Source organism: Protobothrops mucrosquamatus, unplaced genomic scaffold (assembly GCF_001527695.2).
Source record: "Protobothrops mucrosquamatus isolate PMUCROS unplaced genomic scaffold, P.Mucros_1.0 scaffold3515, whole genome shotgun sequence".
Lineage (NCBI taxonomy): Eukaryota > Metazoa > Chordata > Lepidosauria > Squamata > Viperidae > Protobothrops > Protobothrops mucrosquamatus.
This window is the reverse complement of record NW_015389485.1, coordinates 9,689-27,109: the sequence shown is the minus strand read 5'-3', so window position 1 is coordinate 27,109 and position 17,421 is coordinate 9,689. Positions and strand designations below refer to the sequence as shown.

General features: G+C 41.2%; 1 protein-coding gene across 1 annotated transcript in view; it reads right to left on the bottom strand.

The window, feature by feature from the left end:
• ANXA11 (annexin A11) overlaps positions 1-17,421 on the bottom strand; it is a 35,067-nt gene that overhangs the window by 8,701 nt on the left and 8,945 nt on the right. The window contains exons 2-11 of the mRNA XM_015827125.1: positions 13,696-13,810; positions 12,284-12,396; positions 9,211-9,561; positions 8,324-8,411; positions 8,112-8,206; positions 6,408-6,521; positions 5,656-5,746; positions 4,245-4,324; positions 3,057-3,113; positions 1,805-1,898 (exon numbers count right to left, since the gene is read on the bottom strand). Coding sequence (XP_015682611.1) covers positions 1,805-1,898; positions 3,057-3,113; positions 4,245-4,324; positions 5,656-5,746; positions 6,408-6,521; positions 8,112-8,206; positions 8,324-8,411; positions 9,211-9,561; positions 12,284-12,396; positions 13,696-13,801 — 1,189 coding nt within the window. The 5' untranslated portion in view covers positions 13,802-13,810. The remainder of the gene's footprint in view (positions 1-1,804; positions 1,899-3,056; positions 3,114-4,244; positions 4,325-5,655; positions 5,747-6,407; positions 6,522-8,111; positions 8,207-8,323; positions 8,412-9,210; positions 9,562-12,283; positions 12,397-13,695; positions 13,811-17,421) is intronic.

Below are 17,421 nucleotides of genomic sequence, written 5' to 3'. Positions count from 1 at the left end.
CACCGGCCGATACGCTCCCACAGAGAGGGCCTCCTCAGGGTGCCGTCAGCCAGACAGTGTCGGCTGGCGACCCCCAGGGGGAGAGCCTTCTCTGTCGGAGCACCCACCCTCTGGAACGAGCTGCCCCCAGAGATCCGGGTGATCCCGGATCTCCCCTCCTTCCGCCGCGCCCTTAAGACCTGGTTATTTCAGCAGGCAGAACTGGCCTAGGGGTATTTTAAAGGGGTTTTAAATTAAATTTTTAGTAGAAGCGGCCAAATTTGAATAGTTATTTTTAATCTTTTTTAAATTTTGTATTGTACTGTACCATTGTTTTAAACTGGCTGTAAGCCGCCCTGAGTCCTCCGGGAGAAGGGCGGGGTATAAATTTAATAAAATCAAAATCAAATCAAAATCAAAAGGGATATGTTTGATTTATTGATTAACCCAGGCAATATATATATATATAATGGCTTTGCCCTATCTAAGGGGATATTTTATTATTGTTGATGATTTATTATGGTGGGAAACAGAATTTTTTTAGGAAATAGAACAAGATTACATTTAAATAGGTAAAATGTGTATTTTGGATATTACAGTTCGTTATGAAAGGAGATAAAGGAAACTTTGCTTACCCAAAGCTTGAAAATTATGGATATTAAAGGTTGATTGGAATATGGATGAGAAACTAAAAAATAGGCAAAAATTTATAACCGGATATGGAGTGTTTTATGAAGACTAATTAAGGTATGTATAAGCTAATAATAATGATAATGATGATGATGATGATGATGATGATGATGATGATGATGATAATAATAATAATAATAATAATAATAATAATAATAATAATAATAATAATAATAATAAGTTGGAAGGGACCTTGGAGGTCATCTAGTCCAACCCCCTGCTCAGGCAGGAAACCCTATACCATTTCGGACAAATGGCTGTCCAGTCTCTTCTTAAAAACTTCCAGTGTTGGAGCATCCACCGCTTCTGTGTCGATAAATGTAATAATGATGCTTTCCTTGAGTTGACACAGTTAGAAATGTACTAGCTTGAGTATGGAATAGTAAATGTTAAGGGGAAAAGAGAAGAAATGTTTGATGATGTAACCTAAGATTTGTACTACAGATTCTGTTATTGAATTATTGATTAACCCCGCCACCACATTGCTTTTTAAACACTCCAGTGTAAAATTGGAACACCAATGAAATATTATATTAAAAAAGGATGGGTTTAGCGTTAGCTATTTTGAATAATCTGCATCGCCCTAAGCATTTCAGGTTCATAAGCTCTGGAAAAGCAGGGAGAACCGCAAACAAGCATGACGTCGTAAGAAAAGAGCCCAACGGGACGTCACAAAGGAGGAAATCCCCATTTCTCCCCATATTTCTATTAGATCCATAGGAAAGGGGAGAGATTTCAGCTGGTGCCAATCAACCGAGACCATTTTTCTACAAATACGTCGCCTTCCTTTTGTACCTCCTCAAAGCGGACCGCCAATTTCTGATCAACGCAACCAAACCATCAGAAATATACTGCTTCTGCTTTTGCCCTGATCTAGGAGCCTTCGTTTCTGCCACCTTGAGAAACACACAACTTAAATTAAGGGAACTTAATTTTATTTTTTGGGGAATTAAGAAAACAGCCATTTAAATTTAACTTGTGTGTTAGAGAGTTTCGAAGGAACGTTTTTTTTTATTCAGGAAGCTGTTATTGTTTATTATTTTTCCACGGATAAAATTTTACCATTTTACAACTCCTCCTTCTTTTGGGGGGAGGTACTCGGAGTGTTGCCTTGACTTGAGATTGATCCGCTTACCGGCTCTTAGGTGACTTCGGTTTCTTGTGCACAAAATCGCGTTGAATTTGGATTCGTCGGTCCCGAGTCGGCTTTCTCCTGCTGCATAGAGAGCCTGAGAAGGATAAAAGCATGAAGCTTGTGAACTCCCAATTTTTCTCTTTCCGCTACTGTATTCAAAATGGAATAGAATAGAGTAGAGTAGAGTAGAGTAGAGTAGAGTAGAGTAGAGTAGAGTAGAGTAGAGTAGAGTAGAGTAGAATAGAATAGAATAGAATAGAATAGAATAAAATAGATATTGGAATATAGAATAGAATAGAATAGAGTAGAGTAGAGTAGAGTAGAGTAGAGTAGAGTAGAGTAGAGTAGAGTAGAGTAGAGTAGAGTAGAGTAGAGTAGAGTAGAGTAGAGTAGAGTAGAGTAGAATAGATATTGGAATATAGAATAGAATAGAATAACAGAACTGGAAGGGACCTTGGAGGTCTTCTAGTCCAACTCCCTGCTCTGGTAGGACACCTATACCATTTTAGACAAGTGGCTGTCCAATCTCTTCTTAAAAACTTCCAGTGTTGGAGCATTCACAACTTCTGGTGGCAAGCTGTTCCTCTGGTTAATTGTTCTAACTGTCAGGAAATTTCTCCTTAGTTCTGGGTTGCTTCTCTCCTTGGTGAGTTTCTTTCCATTGCTTCTTGTCCTGCCTTCAGATGCTTTGGAGAACAGGTGGACACCCTCTTCCTTGTGGCTACATGTGTGTGTATGTTTGTGTGTATAGCATGCATACACATGTGTTATATGTGTATGTGTAGCTATCTACTTTTTTTGAGAGCAAGCAACAGAAGTTCATTTGTATATATATATATATGTGTGTGTGTATGTGTGTGTGTATGTATGTGTGTGTCTATGTCTGTGTGTCTGTCTGTGTGTGTATGGGGTATATATGTATGTGTGTGTGTGTAGCATGTGTATATGTGTGTTTTGTATATATATGGGTAGATATATACTTTCTTTTGAGAGCAGGCAGCAGAATTTCTTTTTTAACGTGGGCTTGTGTGCTCATAGTAAAAAATGGCAATAAGGGTTATCTTGCCTTGCCTTGCCTTATCTTATCTTATCACGGTGGGTTTAATCACGATCCCAACCTAGTTAATTGCTCTTCTTAATTGCTCATTCTTTTGTTCTCCTGAAATTTTGATGTGACACTCAGTGACAGCAATTTTATTCTGCAAATTCTTTTAAACGTACATAAGAAAGCATACATCAGCTGTACACTAACCTGAACATCACTCTGGACAAGGGACATGTCCACATTGTTGCCTTCATCTCGGTTGCCCTGGAAAAAAAATTCAAAATGGCTAATATTAAAACACAAACTATAATTTCAAACACATACACTGCACCTACACACGTACTTAGAACTCTATTGATGTGGCTACTGGTCAAGCCAATTGATTTATCCTTTTTAGCATATATATATGTGTTTCTTTGGTGATGTCATCATTACACAATGAAATATTGAAAAAGAGGCTTTGTTTGCATATATAAGCAGTGTTCTGTCCACTTCTCAATTTTATCTTGATCAAAAAGGAGGGAGGGAAGTCATGCAAAGTCTTCAAGAGATTTGCCTTCAGCCTACCAAAATCTCACAATAAGGTCTAACAGTTGTCTCCTGAAAAAGCACCTTTGGGACAGCCATGATCTGGATACTGAGAATCTCCATAGATGTTTAACTGAAATGCAACTAATTGATGGATGACAGTTAAAAAGTGGAGGGTTCCTTCAAGTAGAGTTTAATTTCTACACAGACCCATACTTGTTATTTTTCTTGGCTGCAAATCAGAATCAAGATTGTTTCCTGGGATATTTTACTACCAGGTCCTGTTCTGCTTAGCTTTTTTTCAAGGTCAGTGAAGGTCAACTAAGCTTCACCATTTGCTTTGACCAATCCTTGGATTAGGGTTATGAAAATGAGCTGAGTACCAATATAAGGGTCTATCTGTAGCTCAGAGTTGAATTGTAGAGCCCTTGGTGCTCTCTGATCTTGGTTGTTTTCTTGCAGATGTTTCATTACCCATCTAATGATGTTGTTACCTAGTTGGGTCACGAAATGTCTGCAAGAAAACAATCAAGATCAGAGAGGACCGAGGACTCCACAATGGTTCAAATCCCAATCAGATTGTTTCCTGATTTTGTCAAAACAGAATCTGTCCTTGTCATTCATTGGCACTTCAGTAGATTTAAATTCTGAAACAAGCCACGATCAGAATGCTTTGGCTAATGATGGCTAGAAAACCAGCAATATTGTCTCCCTTTATGTCCCCTATGGATCTTAATGAAGCTAAAATATATTCAGCTCTTGTTAGAAGTTAGAACCAAATTTCTAGTCCATGAGTTTGTCAAGTTATACATCTGTAAAGGTGACAGTAAGCAGTCATCAAATGATATTTAATAATCCTCTACATACCTGAGAAAGTGAAATTAAAAGTCTCTGGAAATGCCCAGATGTGTCACTTCTAATGGCTTCTTCTAGAGTTTTCTTAAATTCTGTGAAAGACCAGGGAAAAGTCAGTTTTAAATTGTAATTTTTTAGGGGTATTATCTCAACGTTAGGGAATAGATACAGAAAAGGAGAAGAAAGACAGTGTAAATACATTTATAGGTAAAAGTGGTTTAGGGTGGAAACACTTCATGAACATGTGGTATGTATTTTATATTTCACCCTTCAAAAATGACTGTTTTTCCAAAGTGGTGACAGGAGAGCATTTAAAGGAATTTCCGAATGGAATTTCTCACCACACCCTTGTGTTCCCATGACCGCCTCATCTTTGAGCAGGGAGATGTTTTCTTCCACTGAACTCTGATGGTAGAGCTTAGGAACAAGCCATTTTTTTCCCATTCTGGCTGCCTCTTTCCATCTGAATTCAAATTCCTCCAGTAGATTTCACAACCTGGTCAGTTAGCCTGATCTAGCCACTTTCCCAGCCTCTGAAAAAGAACTGCCGGCCGACAATTTCTCTTCTATATCAGCCGTGGGTAGCAAACTCTGGTAGCAGACTCTGAGCTCAAGGAGACCATTACTAACTAACTCTTTCTTTCTTTCTTTCTTTCTTTCTTTCTTTCTTTCTTTCTTTCTTTCTTTCTTTCTTTCTTTCTTTCCTTCCTTCCTTCCTTCCTTCCTTTCTTCCTTCCTTTCTCTTTTTTCTTTCTTTCTTTCTTTCTTTCTTTTTCTTTTTCTCTTTTTCTTTCTTCCTTTTTTCTTTCTTTCTCTCTATTTCTTTTTCTTTCTTTTTATTTTTCTTTCTTTTTATTTTTCTTTCTTTTTTCTCTTTCTTCTTTTTTCTTTCTTCCTTTCTTTTTTTCTTTCTTTCTCTTTTTCTTTTTCCTTTCTCTTTCTCTTCTTTCTTTCATTCTACTCTTCTCTACTCTGCTCTGCTCTGCTCTGCTCTGCTCTATTCTACCCTACCCTATCCTACTCTAATTGTACTCTATTCTATTCTATTCTATTCTATTCTATTCTATTCTATTCTATTCTATTCTATTCTATTCTTTCTGTTCTATTCTATTCTTTCTCCTACTCTATTCTATTCTATTCTATTCTATTCTATTCTATTCTATTCTATTCTATTCTATTCTTTCTGTTCTATTCTATTCTTTCTCCTATTCTATTCTATTCTATTCTATTCTATTCTATTCTATTCTATTCTATTCTATTCTATTCTATTCTATTCTATTCCATTCCATTCCATTCCATTCTCCACCACCCTATCTCCAGAGGAATTCAAGACTGATGTCCAAAACTCAGTTTTCCAGTCCTCAGCATACCAGCTTTTCTGCTGGAGATCAGATTAGGGCTGATTCTGACCGATAAAACTCACCTGTTTTGTAGGCTCGGCTGATTTCCTGAACGTGCTTGTTATCGCGAGATGACAGGATCTCTATCAAGCAGGCCTCATCTGTGCCGGCACCCTGAACAAAGGAGGAAGAAAACCTGGTTATTATGCAGGAGTTCACTCCCTGGCTCTCCCCTTCTCTCCACACACAGGAAGTCCTCAACGTACAGCCACAACTGAGCCCCAAATTGTGTGACATTTGTTAAGTGAGTTTTGCCCCCATTTTACGACTTTTCTTGCCACATATATTTCTATGAATTTCTCTCTCTCATATTTATCTCTATTATCTATCTACCTGTATATCTCTCTCTCTCTCTCTCTACACACACACACACACACACACACACCATTAGGAATGCACAAAACAGATGAGATCAAGTCATAGTGAATTCAAAACACGCCACTTTGTGTTCAAAGTAGTAGCTTTGCGTTTCTGATGGGCCATTTCTTAGCTGACACAGGGCATTTAAAATGCGAAACTACGATTCAAGTGTTTTGCACCTCATTTGCATAGTACTTTCAATAACCTGACAGGGATGTGTGACCGATGCAGAGAAGCTAAGCTAGACCATGACTGAATGAATGCAAGGCCTTTCTGCTGAGAGTCAGCAGAAAAAGCCGAGAGAAAAATGTTATTTTGAGGATAAGTTTGGAAGGAGACAGGAAAGAAAGACAAAGGTTGAAATGGACAACACATCGATAGAGAGGCATCGCTTTTTTTATATATATATACAAACCTTGATAGCCTCTTTGATTTCATAAACATCAAACTGGACAGGCGTTTTCATCATTGCCAAAATCGTCTTCTCGAAGTTTCCGGACAGTTCTGACTTCAGGTCCTTGATCAAATCCTAATTTTAATCCGTTCAAAAACAGAGAAGGAAGCGTGGTTTAGAACTGCACCTTAATTAATGACATCTAGCAGAAGCAAACTCCAAATTTATCCATTTCTATGGCAAATGTTTATATTTCAAGGATATGAAAGCTCAGAGACAAGAGTCCTACACAACAAGGGTGTCGACAGTTCCACTCAATACATGTAGGTAAATAAAGACCCCTGGGCCATTTTATTTTGTTGCCAAGAGCATAATTTACTGAGCTGACATGGATACGTAAGTAGCGAAGCCAATTCTAATGTTTTCGTGCGCAAATAGCATTACTAAACATTCCCCTTTTCCCTGGCCCTCCCATTGTCACTTGATTCCGTCCAATCAATTATGTTCAGTTTGTTTGGGGAACAGACTCTGGTGGACTTTCCCTGGAAATCTGAAAGATGCATTTTCATGAGGCAACTGGCCTTCCTTGGTTTTTCTTTGAAGACATTTTACTTCTCATCCAAGAAGCTTCTTCACCTCTGACTGGACGGTGGGGAATGGAAGGATTTATACTCCTTGCAGACAGCCGGTCATTTGCCTTCTTTTAGAGAGTCGTTGAGGCCACCTGGAGGTTTATCTGTGTCCTCAGGGTCACCTGAGCGGTGCAAATGTGCATGGAGCCATCTTGGCTACAGGATGTTTTCTGCCCTGGGTCCCTTCACCGTTGAAGACAGGTGCAGGGGGTTGGGGATGAGGCTGTGTTGTCTGCATGCAGACTGAGAATCTCCACAGACATTGAGCTATGTGCTTTGGGATGAACACCCTTCGAACGGTGCGAGAGGATGAATGGATTTCCAGAAAACATTGCAGAATACAGGAACCATTTGCGCTTCAGTTGGAGATGCAGACAACACAGACTCATCCCCAACAGAAGTGGGAAATTTCTGTGGTCTGGGAATCACACTATCTACCTCAGCTCATTTCTCAGACTCTGGGTAGGACCAGGGTAGAACAGTGGACAGAGATGGAGCAGGGAAGTTCTTGTTCCTCACTGCTACACTTGTTGATAGAAATGCTACTTTGGCTACTAATATTAGCAGTATGGCAGCATCTTCATGACAATTATAATTATAGATTAACCTTTGTAATGTGCTAACACGTTATGTTTCTTGGGACCTTCTGAAATTGCCCGAACCATTTGATGTACCTCTGTTCAGTTCACATGCACACAACAGTGGTAAGGTGATCCTTCACGACCGTAAACATCCTGAGCAAAACTGAAAATGTGACTTGGTAGACCACTGTTAGCGAGTGGCATTGTTTCAACAGTCCACTACTGGATATTCCCTTCAGCAAACTGGATGACATGTTCTACACCAGCTATACAGGTTCTGGACCAAGCAAAAGGACAGCTGTAGCTTGCTTGCTTCACTTGAGCTTCAGCTGCTCTCTCCTTCTTCTCCACCCGTTTTTATAACAATGTTTCCGATCTGCGTTCTAACCAGATCTGAACGCTTAATTTTTCAAGGTCAAGCAAAGCTGACTAGATGCTGCTACCTAGCTGGATGCAAATACAGGCCCTAAGTAGGAAAAAGGGCAGTAGAGTCATGATATTATGGGTCTCACCTTCCCATAAGCTGTTTTGAACGAGAGCATAATCTGCTGTCGTTGCTTGCTCGAGCGACTTCCAAGGCAGTCGATGATGGCCTGTTCATCGGTTCCTAAACAGGAAGATAAACGATTTAGTTCTTAACCTTTGTCCAAATGTATTGGTTGGAGAAACCGAGGGTGGAGGGTGCTGGACCTCCATAATTAAAAGAAAAGAGATGATTACTCACCAAACCCTTTCATAGCTTTTCTCAACACTTCTGCATCCCTCAAAGGATCGAATGATGGCGCATCCTGGACTGTGCCTCGCTTTCCAGACTGTAGTAATGCAAGGAAAAACAAATGTTTCTCATCCCACAGCCAATTTTTGACAACTAAAATGTATCTTGCTATTCAAGGCAGAAGATATCAATTAATCCTACACTTGAGGAACTAAAGGTAGGACTAGGGGTGACATGATAGCAATCTTCCAATATTTGAGGGGCTGTCACACAGAAGAGGAGGTTAACCTATCTTCCAAAGCCCCTGAAGGCAGGACAAGAAGCAACGGATGTAAACTAATCAAAGAGAGAAGCAACCTAGAACTAAGGAGAAATTTCATGACTATGAGAACAATTAATCAGAGAAACGGCTCACCTCCAGAAATTGTGGGTGCTCCAACACTGGAGGCTTTTAAGAAGAGATTGGACGGCAATTTGTCCACAATGGAATAGGGTTTCCTGCTTGAGCAGGGGGTTGGACTAGAAGACCTCCAAGATCTCTTCTAACTCTATTATTCTGCATTCTGTAGGTTTGGCTTATTATGACCAGCTAGTTGATCATTTGTACAATTCTCATCTTTATCATAAGATAAAAACAAGAGATAAGCCCAACCCAACCTCCTAGATAGGCAGAAACCCATTGTCCTTGACATAGGCTGGGAATCGTTCCAGGTTGCAGCAAACTGGTCCCTGGTGCCCAAAAGGTTGGGGACCTCTGTTTTATAGCACTTCAGAGCCTTGAATTCTCCTTGATTTTGACCTCGCTAGTCCAACGGTTGACGTAAGATTTAACATCCGCCCTCTTTCCCCTTCCTACTAAAAGGAGAATGTCATAATATACACAGAAAGGTCCTTACGACTCCAGGGGTGACGGTGGGCACGGAAGAACCCGGGTAGGATGGCATCGAAGGATTAACAGCTGGACCGGATGGATAACTTGGCATGGGCTGCTGCCCAGGATATGGCACTGGTTGAGGCTGCTGAGCGGCTGCTGGAGGCATCGGGCTACCTGGGTATGCTGGATAGGATGGCATCCCTGTTGGGGGATTTCCTCCGGGAGGTGGAGGGTAGATCCCGTAAGGCTGCTGACCCTGCGGTGGTTGTTGTCCAAACCCCCCTGGAGCTGTAGGAGGGTAGCCTCCAGGAGCTGAAGGATACATTCCCTGTGGCGCATTGGCACCACCAAACATTGGAGTCATATTGGAAGCCTGAAAGAAAAACATCACCAGGTATTCAAAGAAGGAAGACAACATACAGTGCCAGCAAACTTCTCAACCATGTGGTCAAGAGGACAACACTGTCTGCATATAGTAGGGAAGGAGGGGAAAAGGGAGGAGATGAAAGTTTTCATTTCTCTTGATTTTATTGTCTGGAGAAGCTGCTTGGGTGACTCTCCACACAAGCATCTATGGAGGTTCTCAGTCCTCCGGGTCATGGTTGTCCCAAGTCATGGTGTTTTTCCAAAAGGCAATGGTGTGTCCCCCCCCCCCCCCAAAGACATTTCGCTTCTCATCCGTTCTCACTGAAGAAGCTTCTTGGAGGAGAAGCGAAATGCCTTCAAGGGGAAAAAAACACACACAAAGAAAGCCCAGTTGCCTTTTGAAAAAAGCACCCTTTGAGGTCGCCACACAAACATGGCCCAGTTGTTGAGAAGCTGGACTAGAACTGGGGCCAACCCAGCCCATGCTCAGTAATGGAAACTCAGACTTGGGCCCGTCTCTCCCACCCCAACCAATGTCAAGGGGCTGTTGGTAGGAGGATAATATGAAAGGAGTTTCCAATATATATTCTTTTGAACTTTTAGAGCAGGGGTCCCCAACCTCCGGTCTGCAGACAAGTACCGGGCCTTGGCTAGTTAGGAACTGCGCCATGCAGCTGGAGGCATGTGGCGAGTCTGCAGGGGTCTGGGAAGGGGTGGAAGAGTGTCAAGACAGAAGCCATCTTGCTCAGTGCCAAGGTTCTTCAGCGGCTGCACTTGCAAAAAGATGCTGAGACTCTAGAAAGAGGGCAGAGAAGAGCAACAAAGATGATTAGGGGACTGGAGGCTAAAACATATAAGGAACGGCTGCTGGAATTGGGGATGTCTAGTTTAATGAAGAGAAGGATGAGGGGGGGACATGATAGCAGTGTTCCAGTATCTCAGGGGTTGCCCCAAAGAAGAGGGAGTCAAGCTATTCTCCAAAGCCCATGAAGGCAGGACAGGAAGCAACGGATGGAAACTCATCAAGGGGAGAAGAAACCTGGAACTAAGGAGAAACTTCCTGACAGTTAGAACAATTAACCAGTGGAACAACCTGCCTCCAGAAGCGGTGAATGCTCCAACACTGGAAGTTTTTAAGAAGAGACTGGATAGCCATTTGTCCGAAATGGTATAGGGTTTCCTGCCTGAGCAGGGGGTTGGACTAGATGACCTTCAAGGTCCCTTCCAACTTTACTATTATTATTATTATTATTATTATTATTATTATTATTATTATTATTATGATTATTATTTAATACTAATACTAATACTAATAATTGACCGAACGTTGTAGACTCCATGCGTCGGAAGGAGGAGAAGGAGGAGGACGAAGAACACGAGAGAGAAGAAGACGGAGGAGGAGGAGAAGGAGGACGATGAAAAAGAAGTAGGAGGAGAAGAAAGAGTGAAAGGAGGAGAGAGGGAGGGTCGTGGGGTCGACCCGGAGCACGATCCTTTGCGCGAGTCTCCACGTTTGCAAGGCAAGCGCATGCCAGCTCAGCTTGCAACCGGGGGCTTCCCCAAAACCTCGTTGGTGGGGGATCACACACCCCAAGGTATGTGTTTGTGAGGATGCTTTCTCAGGGTGCAAATAGGGGCAGGGAGTAGCTACCTTTCACTTTGAGCACCGCATCTTCAAGGGAATCTCTCTCTCGTTTGCACCTTTCCTAAGACCGCTGAGTTTTTTTGCTTTTGTTTTGATGCTGCTCCAGGGGCCTCGTGTTTGGGCAATTCCCTGCCTGCTTTTCATGGTTTAATTTGGTGTGTGTGTGTGTGTGTGTGTGTGTTCGTGCTCCTTTCTTTGTGCAGATCTCAAGCTTGCAAGCCAAGAGCCCAGTTTTGAATTAAGACATTGGATCATCTCAATGGGTGGGTTCGTCAGTCGGAACTTTGACATGATGACCACAACAATGATAAGACTGTCATAATATCCACTGCAAAGTTGCAGGCAACTCTCAGATGGTAGGAAAAAGCATTTTCTGAACTTCTTGATTACTATCTAGATCAGGCATGTCAAACTTGCGACATCACGTGACGTCACACGACGTATCGGAGATTTTTCGCGGGCCAGCAGTTTGACACCCCTGATCTAGATGTCTAACCCAGTTAGACAACTAGATAGTATCTGCCTCCTCCTCCTCCTCCTCCTCCTTCTTCTTCTTCTTCTCTTTCTCCTTCTCCTTCTCCTTCTCCTTCTCCTCTTCCTCCTCCTCCTCCCCCCCTCCTCTCCCCCTTCTCCTTTTCCTTCATCATCATCATGTGGGCAGCAAGAGTTTTCCAGCAGTTTTGATTATTCACAGCATCTTTGGCATCATCCCAAGGGACATTAATAATCTTAAGATCTTCCTTAAATGTTTGGTGCCAAATCTTCGGGTTACAGCCCAGATATAACAGCCCTAACAATGGAACAAATTCCAGGATCTAATCATATCACTCCTATTTATTAGATTTAGAGCAGTGTTTCTCAACCTTGACAATTTTAAGGCATGTGGACTTCAACTCCCAGAATTCTGGGAGTTGAAGTCCACATGCTTTAAAATTGTCAAGGTTGAGAAACACTGATTTAGAGGTTGCCTAACTCCGTAAGATGATAGAGAAAAACAGAGGGCAAAACTGGGGGGATCACAATTTCCACAATTTGCTTCAGATGAAACACTAAGAAACTTCAGTTTCAAACTGGAGTTACTCACCATGCCTGCCATATAATCTGGATTGAACTGATTAGCATAGTTTCCAACATTTTCTAATCCAATTGGAGGAGGGTTCGCGGGGGGATAGCTGGGGGCACCCCAGGGATTACTGCCTGGAAGTTAAAGCACACAAATTAGTGAAAACAGACAACCTAGCTAGCTGAATATTAGGTGAGGCACTGAAACGATGCTAGCCCAAACAGCTGTTCTGATACCTGTTGATGAAACTAGATATAGTCCTTCTTCGCTAATTATTTACATTCTGCTCTGAGTTGTTCCTTTCCTCAAGGGTAAATAACTGGAATCAGAGATACTAAAAACATATAGAATACGGTAGTATTCTTAGCAAAGAAACTCACGGTACTAAATTCTTGAATGAAGAGAATTAGCTCAAGCTTTCTCCCTGAAGACCCACAAAGAAGTTGTGTCTGCTCCATCACTGGAAGTTTTTTAAGAAGATTGAATAGTCCTTGATCTGAAATGGTATAGGGTCTCCAGCTTCAGCATTTAGGACTAGAAGAACTCCAAGGTCCCTTTCAACTCTGTTATTCTGTATTTTATTTTTTGTCAGGCCTAAGCCAAGTTCCAATCGAATCCAGAACTTCATTTGCTTAGACCTAATAGACTGAATCTTGCCAGACTAAAGCTATAACCTTCTAACTTAAAGGACAATTAACCAGTGGAACATCTTGCCTCCAGAAATTGTGGGTTCTCCATCACTGGAGGTTTTTAAGAAGAGACTAGACAGCCATTTGTCTGAAAGGGTACAGGTTCTCCTGCTTGAACAGGGGGATGGACTAGAAGACCTCCACGGTCCCTTCCCTCTTCTCTTCTCTTCTCTTCTCTTCTCTTCTCTTCTTTCTTATTCTATTCTATTCTATTCTATTCTATTCTATTCTATTCTATTCTATTCTATTCTATTCTTTCTTATTCTTTTCAATTCTATTCTATTCTATACTTTCTTATTCTATTTCACATTCTATTCTATTCTATTCTATTCTATTCTATTCTATTCTATTCTATTCTATTCTATTCTTTCTTATTCTATTCTATTCTATTCTATTCTATTCTATTCTATTCTATTCTATTCTATTCTTTCTTATTCTATTCTATTCTATTCTATTCTATTCTATTCTATTCTATTCTATTCTATTCTATTCTATTCTATTCATTCTTATTCTGTTCTGTTCTATTCTGTTCTACTCTACTCTACTCTATTCTCCACAGTTCAGGACTGTGCAGTCTCTTATCTTGTGCTCTTCTTTGGGAATCCATGGTGCTACTGATGACATTCAATCACATCTTTTCTGCACCCATTATTCCCTTTATCTATCTCTTTTGTTATGGGTCAATTGCCATCAAACTGTTCTAACAATCAGATCTTAAATAAATTTTAAAAAAAACTAACTTACCTGGAGCAGCAGGTGGATATCCGCTTGCTGGGGGATAACCACCCGCAGGTGGATATCCGCTCGCAGGTGGATACCCGCTTGCAGGTGGATACCCTGGATAACTCATGTTAGAAATCTGGAAGAAAAAAACCCACAAATACACTTGCTTAATAGATGATGTTAAAGTCATCTTCAAATTAAGCTCAGTTCTTGGATGACCTTATGATCAGGTCCGTGAAGTTTTCTTGATAATAATATAGAATGTTACTCCCTGCATGTAGATCGGTGTTTCTCAACCATGATAATTTTAGGATGTGTGGACTGCAACTCCCAAACTTGTCCACCCAGCATGTTGGCTTGGGGAATTCTGGGAGTTGAAGTCCACAGGTCTTAAAGTTGCTAAGGGTGATAAACATTGGTGGTGTAGATTATGTAACTACTTATGTCCAACTCTCAGCTGCTCAGAGTAGCTGAGAGTTGAACAGCACATATATTTAATAATGGTGAATAATAATAATGATGATGATGATGATGATGATGATGATGATGATGATGACGACGACGACATTGTATTCTACTATACCCAGCATCTCCTGAGTAAAGTCTGAATATTCCAGAGGCAACGTAAAAAACGTCTCTTTTTTCCAAGAATGGATTCTTAGGATCAAGATATAAATCCAAGAACGTTTATATCCTGCTTAGGGAATTCAAACATTTTAAAATATGCCATGGGAAATACACATTGATACATGACTGTAAAGAGGATATGCAGCAATTTTAGGTCTATTAAAAAACCTTTCTGTACACGGTAGGCATATATTTAACCTGAAATAGATATGCCTACCGCAGATATGAATTCTATGTGTGTATAATATATATTTCCTCCTGAGCATACAAAGTATTTTAAACATCCACGTTATCCACCAGTTGCCATCTGGTAAACTCCTTCAGCAAACATTGATTCAGTTTTGTTGACAGGGTCATTTTTATTCTCGTTCAACAAAGTTTCCTTTCTAATAGGCAGAGAAAAAGTCACGTCGCTTTGCTATTTTTCCCCCCAGAGGTATAGGTTTATAAAAATTATTCTGCTTTTCAAAGATTTATATAAAGACAGTCCTTGACCTACGATCACAATGGAACGTTATTCCTGTGCTATGAGAACAGAATCAAATGCCTGTTATTAAAGAGGAACAAGGAACATGAAAGATTAACCAAGCTGGAACTCAGTAGATAGCAAAATGTGTTGATTTAATTTGGTTATTTATTTATATTTCCTGTGTCTCGCTCCCCCCCCCCCCCGTTCCCATCTCCTTCAAGAGAAGAGCCCTGAACTTGAATGAATTATAGTTAGTGAGCTATAACCAGCATCAGTTTTCTAATATTTGGCTGGATTCAGGAACTATATGAATATTGTAGCTTCAGTTAATTTTTGTCACAGAATAACATTCATTTTGTCATGAAAGCAGTTATGGATAGTTAAGAGTAGAAGAATAAGGACTCAGCAGAACACAGCTAGACCTATTTTACACATTTACAAAGGAGATGCCCCCAGAAATCATAGGCACTCCATCACTGGAGATTTTTAAAAAGAGACTAGACAGTCACTTGTCTGTGACGGTAGAGGTTCTCCTGCTTGAGCGGGGGGCTGGACTAGAAGACCTCCAAGGTCCCTTCCAGCTCTATTCTATTCGAGATTTTGTGAAAAATGATGGGCACCATCCCATAGTTTCTTTTAACTTAACTCCAAGATAGATGTTTTCACTATTTAGGGCTACCATTATGAGCTGTAAATATTCTGGGTGAACACTAGATGGCAGCAAAGGATTAGATTTCCAGAAGCTCTTTCCTTCACCTAGTGGTTATGCAGAATATTGCAGGTGAGATACAGGTATGTATCTCACCTGCAATTTTCTCCAGGTGCGTTCCATCTGCAACACCTAGAATTCCCCACCAGTTCAATCTTCAATCTTGAAATTGTATTGCCAACACATCTGGAGAAGATCTGGTTTGTAATATTAAGTACGATGCAGCATTACAAGCCCGCTGTTTGCTACTACGCCAAAACTCATGATTTTCCCAACCAAAGAGGGTCACAATATGGGAGGAGAATGCAAGGCAGTGATTTGATAACCTCACAGGAGGGAGTCAAGTTCTGTTATTTGTTGGCTTGAGGGCTACAGATGATTTAATGCAGTGGTGGCGAACCTATGGCACGGGTGCCAGAGGCGGCACTCAGAGCCTTCTCTGTGGGCACGCGCGCCGTTGCCCCAGTCCTCGGCCTTCAGCTGGGTTTTATAAAACCTTTTCGCTTTAGGCCTCCGCCGCCGTGTACAAAAAAAAAAAAAAGGTTCAATCAGTCAATTTCAACTTCTCGCGGGAAAAAAAAGATCTTGCAAAGTTGGAATTGATTGATTGAACTTTTTAGTCCCACCCAGTCTGCCATTACCATCGCAGCCACGCCCACCCAATGGGCCACACCCAGCCAATAGGCCACACCCACCCAGCACTCGACGATGCATAAGTGGGTTTTGGGTTGCATTTTGGGCACTCGGTCTCTAAAAGGTTCGCCATCACTGATTTAATGAATGCCTTTAGCATGTGAGATAGAAATAAACAACGATTGATTGATTTCTGAAACTAGCTGAGGTTCCTCTTTCTTTTCCCAGCTCAGATCTGGTTTTTAACAGCATCTGGGCCCAAATAATGTCTGAGTCAACAGACCAGGAGAAGCACAACCATCCATCTCCTCTTATTTTTTCACACTAACCAAGCTCATGAATGCTTTCTGGGTTTGTCATCTGCAAGTAACACTACCTGGGCTGTTCAAACAGAGGTCTTGAGCTTTTTGTCTCTCAACTGGTGGAAAGCAAAAGGGGAAAAGAGAAAAAAAAAGAGAGAAAGGGAAAAACAGAGTTGTCATCAACAGGATGCTAAAACGGAATTTGAAAGCTCAGCTCTTTCCAGAGCCCAAGAATAATTTCCACTCCTAGCAGAAGTTAAGGGAAAACAAGAGGAGGGGAAAATGAAATTCTCACCACCTCTTTTCTTGCCGTGTTCCCAATTTAAAACACAAAATATCCGATGCTGCAAGGACAACTCGGACAGCAACACCAAATTGGCAAGCCAGGAAGGCAATGTTGATGTGCAGATGGTAATTTACTACAGACTTGCTAAGCGTCTTGCTCCAGGGCTAAAACGAAGGAGCAGAGCTGTTAATCCATGTGCTCAATCTCCTTCCTTGCAGACATCTGTAATTATATTTTAAGAAGGCCTGGAGACATTTCGTTTCAAGCAGACTTCCCAGCAGTTTATGGACATGCTCAAGTTTGATTCTTGGACACAGAAGAGAAATGCTATGCAGGTCGACGTACGACCACAACTGACGCAAAGCACTTGTGTAAGTGAGATATGCCCCATTGTACGACTCTTCTTGCCCCAATTATTAAATGAATCACTGCATTGTTAATAACAGTGTCGTTATTAACAGGCTTCCCTGTTGACTGTGTTAGAAGTAAGTCTTCATCCTGGTTCATCCAAGCCGGGAATAAATAAGCAAACATGGCGACTGCTTTGGGAAGAAGGTTACAGTTTATTGCAGAAGAAAGATGATCCTTGCAAGAAGGAGCAGAGGAGAAGAAAAGAGCGAGCACATGGGTAGAAGGGCTTTTATACCCCCTCCAGCCCTGCTTGGAATAGTTTCCTGTTCCTGTGGCATGAACTTTGAGGATATTTCTGAGTGTTTTTCTG